General features: G+C 38.6%; 1 protein-coding gene across 1 annotated transcript; it reads right to left on the bottom strand.

Annotated features, from left to right (window-relative positions):
* Nucleotides 1-13,285: 13,285 nt before the first annotated feature.
* LOC138907245 (uncharacterized) lies at nt 13,286-14,164 on the bottom strand. The gene is made up of 2 exons (XM_070197769.1): nt 13,600-14,164; nt 13,286-13,494 (listed from the first exon to the last, which is right to left on the bottom strand). The coding sequence occupies exons 1-2, from the start codon at nt 14,162-14,164 to the stop codon at nt 13,286-13,288; spliced, it is 774 nt and encodes a 257-aa protein (XP_070053870.1).
* Between the last annotated feature and the right edge of the window lie 4,911 nt (nt 14,165-19,075).

A 19,075-nucleotide genomic window follows, 5' to 3' on the forward strand; every position in this document is an offset into this window, starting at 1 on the left:
GCATTCATGGAAAGGAAAGTTGCTGTCATTTGGAGAAAAGGAAACACTCATCTCTAGTGTGTTGCAAAGTATGCCAGTTCATATGTTATCAGTCCTTGATCCACCAAACAACATCCTGCAGCATCTACATAAGACTTATGCTAGGTTATTTTGGAGCACAAAGGAATAAGGGAGAAGCGGACACTAGGCTTCATGGCAAAATCTTTGCCTCCCTAAAGAGGAAGGGGGCCTAGGTTTTAGGTCCTTACATGATGTCTCAAGAGCAATGTTTGCTAAACTATGGTGGAGGTTTAGGACCACAAAATCTTTGTGGTCTAATTTCATGTGGAATAAGTATTGCAAGAAGGAGCTACCAACAATGGTGCATTTTAGGGGAGGGTCTCATGTTTGGAGACAAATGTTGAATGCTAGGAAAGAAGTAGAACATGAGATCATATGGAATTTGAAGAGTGGAACCAATAATATTTGGCATGAAAATTGGACTAGATTGGGTGCACTTTATCACGTATTACCTGAAGACTTTCCAATCAATGAAGATCTTCAAGAGGTGGCAGAACTGCGGCAAGGGGAAGCATGGGATGATCAGCTGCTAGATCAAACTTTCAATGAGGAAATTACAGAACATATAAGGCTAAATGTGCATTATGAAGGCAGTGAGGGATATTGGGATAGGCCATACTGAATGCTAACTCCTTCAGACAAGTTCAGTGTTAGCAGTGCTTGGCAAATATTAAGGCATAAGGCTGATCCTAATCAGGAATTCAAGTTAATGTGGATTAAAGGTTTGCCATTCAAGATATCCTTCTTCTTGTGGAGATTGTGGAGGCAGAAAATAGCCACTGATGACATGTGGAGGAGGCAAGGGCAAATGGTGATGTCTAGGTGTTGGTGTTGTCAGCAGGCCCAGGAGGAATCCATTAATCATATATTTGTCACAAGTCCTACTACCTCTAAGGTATGGAACTTGTTCATGGGGACTGCTGGAATTGATGTGCAATTGATTCAATTGAAGCAGATTATAAGGCATTGATGGTATGCTCAGTGTTGTCCAAAATTAAAGCCATTATTTCAAGCAGTACCAGCTATCATCACTTGGGAGCTTTGGAAGAGAAGAAATGCAGGTAAATATGGGGGTTTAGTGTCCACAAATGGAGTGATTCATGAGATAAATAGGATATTGCATCAACTGGCAAGGGTGAGATATGCTTGGATGCCTAATATTCCATTATTATGGCTAGACATGATTCAATACTTTAAAGGATATAAACCTATATTTATCACTACAAGAGTAACATGGCAGCTTCCTTTTCATGGTTGGTACAAATGTAATACTGATGGAGCCTCAAAGGGCAATCCCGGACCTAGCTCCCAAGGCTTTTGTGTGAGGGATGATGAAGGTGATGTGGTGTATGCTAGGGCAGTAGACTTAGGAGTGACAACTAATGTGGTAGTTGAAGCTAAGGCTATTCTTCAAGGGTTGGAATACTGCGTGGAGCATGATCTTCACCCTCTCATATTAGAGACTGATTCATTGGTGATGAAGAAGGTGATAAAAGGGGAATGGGATCCTCCTTGGGTAATTGCACAGAATGTGAATAAAATTATAGAGATGAAGGACAACTTCAATGTGATCTTTCAACATGTGTTCAGAGAAGGCAACTCAGTGGCGGATTTTATAGCTAATATTGTGTTCTCTTTTGCAGGTACATCTGAGTTTCATTCATTCTCTGAACTGCCTAGTGCATGGAGGAGGTTGATCAATCTAGACAAATCTCAATCACCTAACCTTAGGGTTAGGATAGCAAAGAGAAGAACCCCAAACTGATGGCTTCACAGGATTGGACTCTTCACAAACCTGTATGTTTCTTTGTCTCATTCAGTATGCTATTAAAGTACTTTCCAATGGTATTAGCATGGTCCCATGCTCAATCTGGGGATGCTTTGATATTGTACAGAAAAAATGCGATAAGCAGGTGTGGGATGGTACAATTTATCCTACTTCTGCTATGTCCAAATGCTAAGGAAAATGCTGAACCCATCATATGGTATTTCTGGAGATTGTTGAACCATTTCTCAGTGGTATTAGCATGCTTTCATGCTCAATCTGAGGATGGTTTAGCAATGTTTAGAATGATGTCTACATTAAAGGTTCTAGTAGGGAAGGATCTGAACTTACAAGATCACAAAAAGGCACAATTTTAAAGCCAGGCCTTTGCCTTGCAAAGCCTGCTTAAAGCCAGCTCATTCCTGGCTTTTGCCTTGCAAAGCCGGACTAAAGCCAGCTCATGCCTGGTTTTTGCCTTGCAAAGCCTGGCTAAAGCCAACTCATGCCTGACTTTTGCCTTGCAAAGCCTGCCTAAAGCCAGCTCACGCCTGGCTTTTACCCTGCAAAGCCTGCCTAAAGCCAGCTCACGCCTGGCTTTTGCCCTGCAAAGCCTGTCTAAAGCCAGCTCAACCCTGGCTTTTGCCTTGCAAAGCCTGCCTAAAGCCAGCTCAACCCTGGCTTTTGCCTTGCAAAGCCTGCCTAAAGCCAGGCTCCTCTTCTACACATTAATTTTGATGAGTGAGCACATAATTAATACTTGGATAAAATCAGTCCATTGCATATGGAGATCATATAGTAGCTATACTTGGAAGACTATGCTGGCTTCAACTCTGTGGTGGAGATGTTTGGAATTCATTTTAGACTATGGACAGTATACCCTGGAGCCTAGTGAGAGCTTGATAGGTGCTGCTTGGTATTTGCCAATGACAATTGGATTCACATACACTGATAGGAGAAGGAAGCATTCGGCTTATTATGTTGTAATAGCTAGTTCATTAGATTTTAGCTTTTCTATCTTTTTTATAGCTAGTAGCTTCATGCAACTTCTATTTTGGTTTGGACATCTTGTAAGCTTTGGACCCATTTTGGGATTTTATTTATATATTAGCCACTAGGCAAGTGCTGTCGAGTGGTATAGTTGCTTAAAATATATATATATATATATATATATATATATATATATATATATAAGTAAATGAGATATTGTGAATTTATTTATGATTTGAGACTACGAGGCAGTACATCGGGAGTGCCTTGTTGATATATCTTTATTTATGTTCTTGTCTGGGGTGATTTTGTTCCATTTAATATGTAAATTCTTGTCTTTTTCCGTGATGTACTAGTTGACTTTATTATTATGTGTTTTGTGCTCCTAGTTATATCGTGTTGGCTTTGGCTTTTTAGTACGAGATTCTTAAGAAGTATATTTCTGGGTTTTCTTACTGATTTTCGATGATTGAGTTGATTGAAATAAAAAAATTATTATTATATTTTAAATTAAATAGTTTTACATCCAAATCAGTAGTTTATCTGATACTTTAATTTAAGTGCAATGTTATTTTCTTCACCCAAATGATTTCTAAATTTTTTTTTTTCCTTTGTTGATTTCTTACTTGATTTAAAAATTGTAAACTCACTTTAGTGGAATAAATTGATCATGTGGATCTTATATACATTGATATTATTGGCACGTGAATTGTCCGTACAGTTGTGATAGTAATATGGGCATAAGGTACCGTGAAAATATGGAAGTGGGTTGAGACCCGTATTTTTATGATTATGAAATGAGGTGTCACAAGGTGACTTTTATTTGAAGGGAGTATATTCGAAATATATATTTATTTGACAAGGTTATATTCTAAGGATTTTTATTGAAAAACTTATATTTGAAAGATTTATACTTGAAGTACTTACATTGGAAAGACATTTATTTGAAGAACTTGATTTAATTGGGTGTACTTGCATTTATTATTCGTTGAGTGATATTAATGGTGTTCTTGTTGTTTTGCTGTGCACATCATTGGTTGTTCTATGTTGCCCTTTTCGTTATTTGTTTCCTATTATTTTGTATATTATAGTGCACAGGTTAATAGACTAGTGAGTGTCTTGACTGTATCTCATCTCTACTCCACTAATGTTAGTCTTGATACTTACTGGGTACCGATCGTGGTATACTCATACTACACTTCTGCACATTTTTGTGCAGAGCCAGGTATTGAAGATATCAAATTCGGACAGATTTAGAGTGGGATCGCACGGATTCAAGGTAGAGCTGCTTGGTCATCGCAGTTCCTTGGAGTCTTTCCATCTTATTGTACTGTTATTTATTATTCAAACAATATTGGGTATTCGATCCTTGAGATCATTTCATGTATTCTGTTAGAGTTCGTGACTCAGTACTACCAGTCTTGGGAGGTTGTTATATTTATATGTGTTCCGCTGTTGTTTTTGATTACCTATTTAATTGATAGGAAAAAAATGACTTCGAAATATAATAGAAATCGGCTTACCTAGTCTTAGAGACTAGGTGCCATTATGACGCATGTGGTGGGATTTTGGGTCGTGATAAGTTGGTATCAGAGCTCTAGGTTCATAGGTTCTACGAGTCACGAACTAGTTTAGTAGAGTCTTGCGGATCGGTACGGAGACGTCCGTACTTATCTTCGAGAGGCTACAGAGCTAGTAGGAAAACATTTCACTTCTCTCATTCCTTATCGTGCAACATTTATTTAGCTTGAAGCATCCACTCGTGTATGAAATTGCGCACTAGGTATCAACTATGCGCCAACGGTTCGTGATACTACAGAGAGGTTATAAGGGAGCCTGGGTTGCTCAACCATTATTACAACGTGTTGTCCAGATCGAGGATGCGGAAGTATTGAGAGATCATTTAGTTGCGCACATTGGGGTGCAGCAAGTTCTGACATCTGGTTGATAAGTATGATCTTAAGAAGGTTTAATTAACTGCCCAATCGTCACAATCGTGGTAGGGTCACGAGGTGGATGTAGATCTGAAATAGTTGGTGATATTAGAGACTATGTAATTTGTATAGGATTTCTATTTAGCGAAGGGTACATACGCATCCAAGGTACTGGAGGAAACGAGTTTAACTGTCACGAGGATGACATGCGCCAAATAAATGGCTTGAGGTGTCTTATGACCGGTGTCCTATGAGCGATGAAGGTTAGCATTGTGGATCATTGGAATGTATCCTATGGCTTCGCGCCAAGTGAGGGGAGTCCACTATCAATGATCAGACTGCGGGGTCATATGCTATATCAGTTTGGACCTGAGATGTATTTATGTGGCATTGAAAGGTTATCCGAAACTTGTATATGATTGAGAGGTGAGATTCATATGGGATGATGATGGGGCTTGCGGTATTTCCGTGTCCTTAATAATTTTACATTTCAGTACCAATGGGGTCACAGAAACAATTTCAGAATATTGGGGGTGCTACAGTAAGTTCTTTTAATGCACCACCGACACAGAGTTCCTATAATGGTTATTCTAGTTAGCTGGCACATACTCAGTATGAGCATCCAAACCTGCAGAGGGTTGTTATCAGTGTGGTGATACTAGGCACATTATGAAAGATTGTCCCAGACTTGGGAGAGGCAGATTTCATCAGAATACTCAGGCTACAAGCTTTATTCCAGTTAATACTCCACGTGCATAGCCAGTTAGGGGTGGAGGACAGACGGGTAGATGGCGCCTAAGAGGTGGAGGCCCGACCCATTGATATGATTGTTATAGTGTGGCCGAGGCCACTACACCAGATGGTGTCGTTACGGGTACGATCCCGATTTGTTATAAAAGAATATTTTCCCTTAATTTGATTTGGTTCTGAATATTGAGGTGAGTCCTCCTATTATGCTCTGCTTATGGGTGAGCTTCGTAATTTTGTGACCCACTTATATGTTTATCCCTATTGGGAGATTTGAAGATGTGAGCCCGTGTCTGTCATTTTAATTTTTTTTTGTTTGGGCACCATTGAGTGCTATAAGTCCAAAAGTAAATTTTATTATTCATTACAGTGGGTTTTATGTATTTCGGAATAATTGATTCCAATTTTATGAATTATATGGCCTACCGGTATGAGGGTTCATTATGTGTTGTGAAAATTTGCTTACGAAATTTATTGAAAAGAATAAAGAAAGGAAATTGAAAAAAAAATTCAATTGGCACAATGTGCAAAATACTTGTGATACGGAGTTGAGGACGAGATCCTCGCATTTTTTTTATGATGTAAAATATTTAAACCGGGCTACAAGCCACGGTGAAAAGTTATATAAGGACGAGGTCCTTGTGGTGAAATATTTATGCGTTTAAAATTCTCCCTTTGTGAAATTTTATTTGTACAATAGTATTAATAGGAAGTCATGCCTGTTAGTCTTATTTGATAATTCTTGTATATTTTCTGTGCATATTCAGCCATTTTCGTGCTGTAAACATTGAGTTTTAGCCTAGCGAGTGCCCAGGTGGCATTAAATGTGACTCATTAATCCGAGTAAGTAACCATGAGGTCTTCATGCCTCACATTCTGTTGTCAGTATTGTGAAAATTTGAAATGAGGTGGTGGTTAATATGAGATTAATTGATGATACTGGAATTAATTATGAACAGCTTTTAAGACCAGAGATGTGGTGATGAACATACATATGATGTGCTTCATGTCCTGATATCATTATGATAATGCAATTCTTGTAATGTTGAGATTAATGTTATCGATATATACCTTGTGGTATTTTATTGGGTTGTGGATGTGTTGTTAGGAGTTGTTTTGGTGTTACTCTAGCAGGTGGATAGGCCCATTTACAAGGGAGACTCTGCCGAATTTCTAAAATTTTTGGGAGTTAGAAAAATTTGGGAAATTCATATATGCAAAAGAAGAGAAAAGTTATATTATGTGTTTGAGGGCGGACTCTACTTCTCATTCTAGGGTGAATGATCCTAAGCGGGGGAGAATGTAACACCCCGAAAATTTTTTGAAGTACTTCAACACTATCAAAAAAGTTGATATATGCGTAGGCACGAGTTGCTATAGCCAGTTGAGACTAATACCGTGTGTCGAAGTGAAAATCAAGCCTTTGGAAAATGATTGGAGAGTTAGGGAATTTGATTTAAAGCTTATAAGAATGGAGAAAATAAATAATCTCAATTGAGATGGTGTTGTCGGACCCGTGTTAAATTGCGGGAACGTACAATCACCCACAAGTATGTGTGTAAGAATACACTCAGTAATTTAAAGTCCTCAGAAAGATTCTTGGCACGTTCGAGGATGAACATATGTTTAAGAGGTGGAGAATGTAACGACCCGACTTGTCGTTTTAAGAATTAACGCCCCGTTCAACGACTTAAGGTCCCGAGCAATTTCATAATATGTATTATGACCCGAGGGTGTGGTCGAGTTTGATTTTCAGAAGATTTAAAAATTAATTGAAAGAGAAATTCTCACTTTTGAAGCTCAAATGGAAAGAGTTGACCAGGGAGTTGACTTTGGAGCAAATGACCTCGGAATAGAATTTTGATGATGTCAATAGCTTTGTATGGTGTTTTCGGACTTAGGCGCGTGCTCGGATTTTGGATTTGGAAGTCCGTAGGACAATTCGACGTATTTTGGCAAAAGTTGGAAAATAGACGATTTTCGAAAAGTTCGATCGAAGGTTGAATTTTTTATAATGAGGTAGGAATCCGATTATGGAAATTGGAATATGTCTGTTATGTCACTTATGACTTGTGTGCAAAATTTGAGGTCAATCGGACTTGATTCGATAGGTTTCAGCATTGAATGTAGAAGTTGGAAATTTCATAATAGACTAAGGTTTCACGTGAGTTTGCACAAGACCTAAATTAAAATAAGCATACCTCTATTGATATAAAGTGTTATATAGTGTATTATATATCAAAATAAAGGTCTATGTGTCTAGTTTCCAACTCTTTAAACCGTTCGTCATTTGAACATTCCTACAAGAAGTTATGACCAAATTACCAAAGGCTGTCAAAATGCGATTATGCGATCACTATGCGACCATTATGCGATCGCAAAATGGTTATGCGACCGCAAACTGGTACAGAACAGCCCAGTTCTGGGCACCGATTTGTGCGATCATTTTGCGACCCGTACACCAATTGTGCAGTCCATTGTGCGACCGCATAACTCAGTTCAGAGGGTTAATTTTCCTATTTTCATAACTCGGCCCCATTTTGATAAATAGGCTTTGGGGTTTATTTTGGGGCAATTATCTGAGGTTTTTTTAGAGAGAAGTGAGAGTGTTCTAGAGAGAGGAAGTAGATGAAGTGTTTTGTTCATCAAGATCTTGTCCAAACTTTGAAATCCAACAAGGAAATCTCACAAGTTCTTCATCTAAGAGGTAAGGTTCCATACCCTAGTTTTCAATTTCGAATTTGGGTAGAAGATGATTGATTAGGAGTATGATTCTTGGGTATGAGAGTATTATTTATACATGTATGTACCAATAAGATTTGTGAAAAGGCGACCTAACTTCAAAAAGGTAAGTATCTTGCCTAACCTTGAGTGGGGGAATTACCCCTTAGGCATTGAGTCTTATGTGAAAAATTATATAATTGAAAACCATATACGCGAGGTGACGAGTACGTACTTGGTTTGTATGTGCATATTATATCGATTGAAATTTGTAGACGCCCTTAAGTATTAAATTGGAAAATTATTGTATAATTTGGTGTGTTTTTATATGATAATTTGGTATGATTGCCACTTGACTTTTATGTGAACTTTGTGTTTGTTTGAGTTGCCATTTTTATGGAAAACACTTTCATTATTGATTTTTTCTGCAGATAATTTAAATGGAAAATTTAGTTAATAAGATGAATAAATCTATTTATTTCTTGAATTTGTGATTTAAAGGAGGTATTGTTCCTTGATGAATTACTTCTCGGTTCACGTTGTTGAAAATTTGGTATTGAATTATAAAGGTCGTGAATCATGTTGAGGCAAAGTGCCAGATTGTGAAATATTATTCGGTTGAGTTGTTCACTCCCGAACATTTTGTTAAGATGTTGTACACATTATGATCGAGTCGTGGGCTCCTTATGTTGAAAAAATAAGGTATTGTTGATTTATGTGAAAAGTTATAATATTTGAGCACTTGATGTGTAATTTGTGATATGTTGTAATATTTGAGCACTTTATGTGCAATTTGTGATATGTTGAAATATTTGAGCACTTGATGTGCAATTTGTGATATGTTGAAATGTTGGAGCACTTGATGTGCAATTTGTGATATGTTGAAATATGTGAGCACTTGATGTGCAATTTGTGATATGTTGAAATGTTGGAGCACCTGATGTGTAATTTATGATATGTTGTAATATTTGAGCACTTGATGTGCAATTTGTGATATGTTGTAATATTTGAGCACTTGATGTGCAATTTGTGATATGTTGTAATATTGGGACACTTGAGGTACAAGTTGTATTATGTTGTGATATTTGGGCACTTGAGGTGCGATTTGTGAAATATTGTGATATTGATACGCATGCGGTGAGATAAGGGTGGCTTGAAACGCGTGGCTAGTAGGGGAACTACTAGAAGTCATGCGGTGTGATAAGGGTGGTTAAAACGCGGGATGCTATTTCGTAAAAAATGATTTCTTTAAAAAATTAAATGTGAAGGTTCCCGCGGTAATATAAGTAAATGAGATATTGTGAATTTATTTATGATTTGAGACTACGAGGCGGTACCTTTGGAGTACCTTGTTGATATATCATTATTTATGTTCTTGTCTTGGGTGATTTTGTTCCATTTAATATGTAAATTCTTGTCTTCTTTCGTGATGTACTAGTTGACTTTATTATTATGTGTTTTGTGGTCGTAGCTTTATCGTGTTGGCTTTGGCTTTTTAGTACGAGACTCTTAAGAAGTATAGTTTTGGGTTTTCTTACTGATTTTCGATGATTTAGTTGATTTATATAAAAGAAATTATTATTATATTTTAAATTAAATAGTTTTACATCCAAATCAGTAGTTTAACTGATGCTTTAATTTAAGTGCAATGTTATTTTCCTCACCCAAATAATTTCTAAAATAAATTCATTTCTTTGTTGATTTCTTACTTGATTTAAAAATTGTAAACTCACTTTAGTGGAATAAATTGATCATGTGGATCTTATATACATTGATATTATTGGCACGTGAGTTGTCCGTATAGTTGTGATAGTAATATGGGCACAAGGTGCCGTGGAAATATGGAAGTGGGTTGAGACCCATATTTTTATGATTATGAAATGAGGTGCCACAAGGTGTCTTTTATTTGAAGGGAGTATATTCGAAATATATATTTATTTGATAAGGTTATATTCTAAGGATTTTTATTGAAAAACTTATATTTGAAAGATTTATACTCGAAGTACTTACATTGGAAAGATATTTATTTGAAGAACTTGATTTAATTGGGTGTACTTGTATTTATTATTCGTTAAGTGATATTAATGGTGTTCTTGTTGTTTTGCTGTGCACATCACTGGTTGTTCTATGTTGCCCTTCTCATTATTTATTTCCTATTATTTTATATATTATAGTGCATATGTTAATAGACTAGTCAGTGTCTTGACTATACATCGTCTCTATTCCACTGAGGTTAGTCTTGATACTTACTGGGTACCGACCGTGGTGTACTCATACTACACTTCTGTACATTTTTGTGCAGAGCCAGGTATTGGAGATATCGGAATCGGACAAATTTAGAGTGGGATCGCAAGGATTCAAGGTAGAGCTGCTTGGTCATCGCAGTTTTTTGGAGTCTTTCCATCTTATTGTACTGTTATTTATTATTCAAACAGTATTGGGTATTCGATCCTTGAGATCATTTCATGTATTCAGTTACAGTTCGTGACTCAGTACTACTAGTCTTGGGAGGTTGTTATATTTATATGTGTTCCGCTGTTGGTTTTGATTACCTATTTAATTGATAGGAAAAAAAATGGCTTCAAAATATAATAGAAATTAGTTTACCTAGTCTTAGAGACTAGGTGCCATCACGCTGTCTGTGGTGGGATTTTGGGTCGTGACAATCACTTGAACAGATTTGTTGAACATCTATCTCACCATTTTGTTGAAGATCATGCGTGAAAAAGAAATTTGGTGAAATGTGCTTTGTTTTGTCTCCTTTGATATATCCTCCTTTTAGTTGAGCTATGCAAGCAATATTATCTTCATACAATATTGTTGGAATCTTCGTTTTTAAAGAAAGACCACACCGTTAATGAATGTGTTGAGTCACTGATCTCAACCATACATACTCTCGACTAGCCTCGTGAATAGCTATTATCTCTGTATGATTGGAAGATATAGCAGCTAAAGTTTGTTTTGTTGAACGCCATGAAATAGTTGTACCTCCACAAGTAAATAGATAGCATGTTTGAGATGGGGCTTTATATGGATCAGACAAATGACCTGCATCTGCATAACCAGTCATTTGTGAATCAGATTCATAAGAATAAAATAATCCCATATCAATAGTCCCTTGGAGGTATCTAAAAATATGCTTAACATCATTCTAGTGTCTTGTTATTGTAAAGGAACTAAATCTTGCTAATAAACTTACTGCAAAAGTTATATGTGGTCGAGTATTATTTGCAAGATACAATAGTGCCTCAATTGCACTAAGATATGGAGTTTCATCACCAAGAACCTCTCCATCATTTTCACAAGGCCGAAACGGATCTTTATTTATATCAAGTGATCTCACAACCATAGGGGTACTCAATGGATGTGCTTTATCCATATAAAAACGCTTTAGGATCTTTTTGGTGTAAGTTGATTGATGGACAAAAATTTCATCATTCATATGCTCAATTTGTAGACCAAGACAAAATTTTATCTTTCTAAGGTCTTTCATTTCACACTCTTTCTTCAAACAGTCTACTGCTTTTGGAAGCTCCCCAGGAGTTCCAATAATATTTAGAGCATCAACATACACAACAATTATAACAAATTCAGGTACATGCCTTCTTATAAATACACAAGAACAAATTGGATCATTCTTATACCCTTATTTCAGCAAATACTCACTCAGACGATTATACCTCATTCGCCCTGATTGTTTCAATCCATATAAGGATTTTTGAAGCTTTATTGAACAAGTTTCCCGAAAACTTTTATTAGTTTCAGGAACTTTAAGCCCTTCAGGGATTTTTATATAAATTTCGTTGTCTAATGTACCATACAAGTAGGTTGTGACAACATCCATCTGACGAATATCAAGTTTTTTATGGACTGCCAAATTTATAAGATACCAGAAAGTGATTGCATCCACCACAAGAGAATATGTCTCCATATAACCAATGTCAGGTCTTTGCGAAAATCCTTGTGCCACAAGTCATGCTTTATATCTAACGACTTCATTTTTATCATTTCGTTTTCGCACAAAAACCCATTTGTATCCCACTGGCTTTATTCCTTCAGGTGTTCGGACTATACGTCTGAATACTTCACGTTTTTCAAGTGACGCTAATTCTGCCTGGATAACGTCTTTCCATTTTGGCCAATCATTTCTCTGTCTACATTCATCGATAGATCTTGGTTCAAGATCCTCATCTTGTTGCATTATCTCAACAACAACACAAAAATGTTGTCGACAATAATATTATTTCGGTTCCATCTTTTTTCCATAAAGACATAACTTATTGAGATCTTTTCATTCTTATTATTTTCAGGTACTTGGACCTCCTCTGAGGTCTTATCATTTGTTATGTCACGAGGCTCTTTTTGAGCAATTGCCTCCATATTATGACCTCCTAGATCATTTGCTCTTTTTCGCTTTCCGAAATTTTTATCTTTGGAACTAAATGGTCTACCATGTTTCAAGCGTGGCTTAGACTCATTTATATTTATAGATTGTCCAATCGGGACATCAATTAGAATAGGAGAATTAGCAGCTGGAATATGTGACTTAGTCACCCTTTGTAGGTTAGTGAATGCATCTGGCAGTTGATTTGGAATATTTTGCAAATAAATTATCTTTTGAACCTTGTGTTCACATTGATTTATTTGAGGATCTAAATGAGATAGTGATAATGCATTTCAATCTATCTCTTTTTGCAATTGCTTATTTTCTCTCCCTAATATTGGGTATACTGATTCATCAAAATGGCAATCAGCAAATCTTGCCGTAAAAAAATCTCCAGTCATAGGTTCCAAATATTTTATAATAGAAAGAGATTCATACCCAATATATATCCCCAATCTTATTTGGGTCCCTTCTTTGTGCGTTGTGGTAGAGCAATTGGAACATATACTGCACATCCAAATATTCTAAAAGGGAAATATTTGTCTCCTAACCAAAAGCCAATTATATTTGGGAGACTTTATGATAACTTGTGGGTCTGATCCGCATAAGAATTGTTGCATGCAAAATAGCATGGCCCCATGCTGAAATGGAAAGTTTTGTTCTCATAAGTATTGGTCTAGTAATTAATTAGAGGCATTTGATCAATGATTCTGCTAGACCATTTTGAGTATGAACGTGAGCAACTGGATGCTCAATTGTTATCCTAGTTGATATGCAATAATCATTAAAGGTCTGGAACGTAAATTCACCAGCATTATCAAGACGAAGTGTCTTAATTGCATAATCTGGAAACTGTGCTCTTAATCTTATTAATTGAGCTAGTAACCTCGCAAAGGCTAAATTGTATGTTGATAACAAGCACACATATGATCATCTTGTAGATGCATCTATCAAAATCATATAATATCTGAATAGTCCACATGGAGGGTGTATGGACCCACATATATCGCCTTGTATGCGTTCCAAAAATGCAGGAGATTCAACTCCAACTTTAATTACTGATGGTCTAATAATCAGTTTTCTTTGAGAACATGCATCACAAGAGAATTCTTTAGTTTGAAGAATCTTCTGGTTCTTCAATGAATGACCATGTGAATTATCAATTATTTTGCGCATCATATTATAACCAGGATGGTACAACCGGTCATGCCAAATAATAAAATCATTAGTAAGCTCCTTGTTTACTATGGCATGTGATTCAACTACACTAATACTAGTGTAGTATAATCCGGAGGAAAATACGAGAAGCTTTTCAAGCACATACTTCTTTTCCGCTTTTATTGTAGCAATATAGAGGTATTCAACCTTTCCTTCATTGGTGGTCCCAATATGATAGCCATTTTGGCGAATATCTTTGAAACTCAATAAGTTTCTTTCAAACCCACTACAATATAATGCATCATTAACAGCCAATATAGTTCCTCCTGGTAGTAATACAGTCTCTTTTCCAAAGCCCTCAATTAATTTTGTACTACCAGATATTATTATGATATTGGCTTCTTTCATAATTAAATACGAGAAATATCTCTTATCTTTTAATATGGTGTGCGCCGTAGCACTATCCAGAAGATATATTTCTTCTTTATTATTCATACGGCCAACTGAAGACTAGGAAGTTTTCATATACTTCATAAAGAAAAAAAATACATCATAAGTAATACTGAAAAATTTAAGAACAAAAGAAACTGCATTTAGGAAATTAAATACTCACAACATAAAAAGTTTTATTCAAAACATGAACTTCATAAAAAAAATACATTTATTCTTATAATGTTTCCCAATAATAAGTCTTCAGTTATGATACTCAAAGAAGTCTCCAGCTTCTAAATGAGTAATATCTCCAAGGCCTTCAAAAATATCATCTTTATAGGTAAGGTTTGCTTCAACTTTATCATAATTATTCATAGGGCCCGCCTCAACATCATTTTGAAAGGTCAAGTGTCACGACCCAAAATCTAACCATGGTCGTGATGGAGCCTATCGTATTACAAGGCAAGCCTATTTTCCAAAATATTACCACTAAACCGATTATAAGAACTTAATAAAACATTTCAACATTTGAATTTCTCATAAACTAAATCAACATTAAATATAATTTTAGAAATACAGAAACGAGCCCCAAACATCGGGGTGTCACTAAGTCATGAGTGTCTAAATCTATGAACTAAGGAATGAAACTGTCTAACTGTCAATACAATCCAAAAGAAGAAATGATAAAAGGAGTGACAAGGTCCTGCGGACGCTAGCAGCTACCTTGCAATCTCCACAGATAGCCGGCCTGAAATCAACGATCACCATGCTCTAGCTCACCTGAATCTGCACATAAAGTGCATGGTGTAGTATGAGTACAACCACCTCAGCAAGTAACAAAAATAACTAAAGAACTGAGCAATAGTGACGGGCTAAGTAAAACAGTCCAATTATTTATTTTCACAATTTTAAAAATAAACAAAAATCAACAGGTAAATTCCATAACTCAGTAAATGCCACAAAGCAGTTTAACAGATAAATGCAACAACAACACAAATAAATACCACCTCACAGCAGTATCACTCCATCACTCAGCACTCAGCACTCAATACTCAAAACACTCAACACTCTGCGCTCACTAGTGGTGTGTACAGACTCCGGAGGGGCTCCCAAAGCCCAAGCGCTAAGCACGGACAACTTATGTGCCATCATATCAATACTTGGATCCGCACGGTCAATTCACGTGATACGCGGACACCTCACGTGCTATGGTATCAATACCTGGACCCGCACGGTCAACTCACATGCTATGCGGACAACTCACGCGCTATGGTATAAATATCCTCACAACCAGGACCTCGGCCTCACTCAATTATGTACCTCACTAGCCTCATCATCACCAATAAATAAGGGAACACAGCCCACATCAAGTATCACCGCATATTAGCAAATAATAGAGACTGAGGTAAACAGGTACAATAATTTCTATCACTGAGTACAAATAATGTGAGCATAAATAAAGCCTAAGCATGATCTCTAACACGAAGGCAAACAAGTTCAACAACAAATAAACACATAACCACAGATAATAACAATTAGGCCTCACAGCCTCACGGGACAGACCAAGTCTCAATCCCTCGCGGTGCACACCCACAAGCTCGTCACCTAGCGTGGGTATCACTTCCAAACAATCACGTGATGTCAAATCTCCGGGTTTATACCCTCAAAGCCAGAGTTAAAACTGTTACTTACCTTAACAGCGTAAAGATCTTACTCCGGGATTCCCTCGTCTCTAGACTCGGTCTCCAAATGCTCTGAATCTATTCACAATCAGTACAATACCATCAATATACGCTAATGGAATGAATTCCACAAGAAAAACTATCAAATTATGCCAAAAATCTGAAACCGATCAAAACTCGACCCCCGGGCCCACGTCTCGAAATCAGTCAAAAATGGTAAAATAATAAACCTTGACCTCTCCCGGGTCTAACCATACCAAATTCATTAAAATCCGACATCGTTGGTCCTTCAAATCCTTAAATTACTCTCCAAAACTTTCAAGCCCTAACCCCTTATTTTCACTAATTACCATGATTAAACAACAAAAATTCACCTTATATACAAGTATTAGGGCTCAAGTAACTTACCTCAAAGTAACCCCCTTGATTCCCTCTTCAAATCTCTCCCAAAAGCTCCAAAACCGGATAAAAATGGTGAAGAATGCACCACAATTCGCGAAGTGTGATATATAGGATCTACCCCAGGGATTCCGCACCTGCGGACCCTTTCTTGCACTGCGGACTCGCATCTGCTGTCCCAGTTGCGCATCTGTGAAAGTCACTTAGACGCCAAGCTTCGCACCTGCGACTGCCTCTTCGCACCTGCGGGCTCGCAGGTGCGATCCTCTCTTCCGCACCTGCGCTCAATGCTAGGCCTCCATTTTCCGCATCTGCGATATGCCATCCGCACTTGCGATCATCGCACCTATGACTCACCATCTGCAGGTGCGGCCACACCAGTAGCCTTACACCAGCAGCTTCCAGCTGCATTTTCCAACTTCCAAACTCCCCGATACCCATCCGAAATTATCCCGAGCCCCTCGGGACCTCAACCAAAAATACCAACAAGTCATATACCAACATACCAACTTAGTCGAACCTTCGAATCACTCAAAACAACATCAAATCATCAAATTACCCTCGGATTTAAGCCTAAGAAATTCTAAATTTTCAAATTCGGCACCCGATGCCGAAACCAACCAAACCACGTCCGAATAACCTCAAATTTTGCACACACATCACAAATGACACTACGAACCTACTCCAACTTCTGGAATTCCATTCCGACCCCGATATTAAATTTTCCACTGCCGACCGGAATCGCCAAATTTCCAATTTCGCCAATTCAAGCCTAATTCTACCACGGACCTTCAAATCAAATTCCGGACGCACTCCTAAGTCCAAAATCACCTAACGGAGCTAAGGAACCATCAGAATTCAAATCTGAGATCGTTTACAGATAGGTCAACATCCGGTTGACTTTTTCAACTTAAGTTTCTACTTAAGAGACTAAGTGTCTCATTTCACTCCGAGTTCCTTCCGGACCCAAACCAACTAACCCGATAAGTCATAAATCAATTGCAAGACATAAATTGTGTAGTAAATGGGGAAACAGGGTTATAATATTCACAACGACTAGCCGGGTCGTTACATTCTCCCCCTCTTAAATAAACGTTCGTCCTCGAACGAGTCTAACAAAATAACATACCTGAAATCACAGCATCTGAAGCAATAGCGTCTGGCCTGGCTGGAAGGGCATAGAAACGGGCCTGACCACCCTCTAATCTACCTCCCCCTCTCGGGCGACCCATAGTTGACTAGGCTCCGCACCCTAGCTGCCTGAACTCCACCCCTAGCTGGCTCGGCGGGTGGTGAGGTAACTGGTGCTGTAGTCGGAGGCTGAGTACTCCGCTGCAGAGTCCCACCCAACATCCTAGGGCAATATCTCGCAATGTGACCAAAATCCCCGCACTCGAAACAACCCCTCCTCTGACGAATCTGCTGCTCCTGATGACCAAAAGAATTACCCGGCGATACCTGAGCGGGCGGGGCATAATGAGAACCCTGTGCTAGCAATGCACTGAATGATGACTGACTCTGCTGAAACTGACCTCCCTGAGGAGCACCACTGGAACCACCGTGACCACGAGGCCTCTTAGCCTCCCTCTCAGTCCTCTCCTGACCTCGAACCATCTCAATCTGTCGAGCAATATCGACAACCTCATCAAAGGTAACCCCAGATACTCTCTCCCTGGTCATAAGCAATCGAAGCTGAAAACCGAGGCCATCTATAAACCTCCTGATCCTCTATCGGTCTGTGAGAACCAACCAGACCGCATGACGAGCTAACTCGGAGAACCGCATCTCATACTGTGTAACAGACATCTCACTCTTGCGAATCTGCTCAAACTACTTGCGCAGCTCCTCTCTGCGGGACTCAAGTACAAACTTCTCCAGAAAAAGAGCGGAGAACTGCTGCCAAGTAATGGGTGATGTGCCAACAGGCCTACGCCTCTCATAAGTCTCCCACCATCTGAGTGCAGCCCTAGAAAACTGAAAGGTAGTGAATGAGACCCCACAATCTCCAAAATACCAGCAGTACGGAGTATCCTCTGACATCTGTCCAAGAAGTCCTGAGCGTCCTCTCTCTCTGTACCACTGAAAGGTGGTGGCTGGAGTCTCCCAAACCTCTCCAACCTACGCTGATCATCCTCAGGCATAGCAAGAACCACATAATCATATGCAGCTACAACCGGTTGGGCTGGTGGTGCCTCCGGTATCTGAAGTCCCTAAATAACCTGCTCGGGTGTGCGAGCGACAGGAATTTGAGTGCCTCCCCCAGCCTGAGAAGTGGCTGCGGCCGTCGAAATAGAAACCGCCTGAGCAAGGCTGGTACACGTTGTCATAATCTAAGCTAGGGCCTCCTGAAGGCCTGGAATCACAATAGGCACACGTGGTGCGTGAGCTGGCGCATCAACAACTGGAACCTGGTCCTGATCTGGGACAACCGGTGGATCTGCAGGTATTGGCCCAACTGTTGTACGGGCTGTACCTCTGCCCCTACCACGGCCTCTACCGCGGCCTCGGCCTCTACCGCGACCTCGGTCTCTCGCGGCCCGAACTTGTGGCTGACCCTTTTGACTGATAGCACGAGTCCTCACCATTTGTGATAGAATGAAATACAGATGTTTAGTTACTAGAATACACTAAACGCATGATAAGAATCCAAGAATGTGAAATTTTCCTAAAGGTTTTGCAGACTCTCGAAGATAAGTACAGACGTCTCCGTACCGATCCGCAAGACTTTACTAAACCCCGCTCATGACTCGTGAGACCTATGTAACCTAGGCTCTGATACCAACTTGTCACGACCCAAAATCTAACC

Source organism: Nicotiana tomentosiformis, chromosome 1 (assembly GCF_000390325.3).
Source record: "Nicotiana tomentosiformis chromosome 1, ASM39032v3, whole genome shotgun sequence".
In the NCBI taxonomy this organism is placed as follows: Eukaryota; Viridiplantae; Streptophyta; class Magnoliopsida; order Solanales; family Solanaceae; genus Nicotiana; species Nicotiana tomentosiformis.

What these genes read in the sequence shown, in the direction of transcription:
- LOC138907245 (XM_070197769.1), bottom strand. Translation starts at nt 14,164, where the DNA reads ATGAAAGAAGCCAATATCATAATAATATCTGGTAGTACAAAATTAATT. An exon ending in ACGCATACAAGGCGATATAT is followed by an intron (nt 13,495 to 13,599) that starts GTGGGTCCATAC and finishes CATACAATTTAG; the next exon opens with CCTTTGCGAGGTTACTAGCT.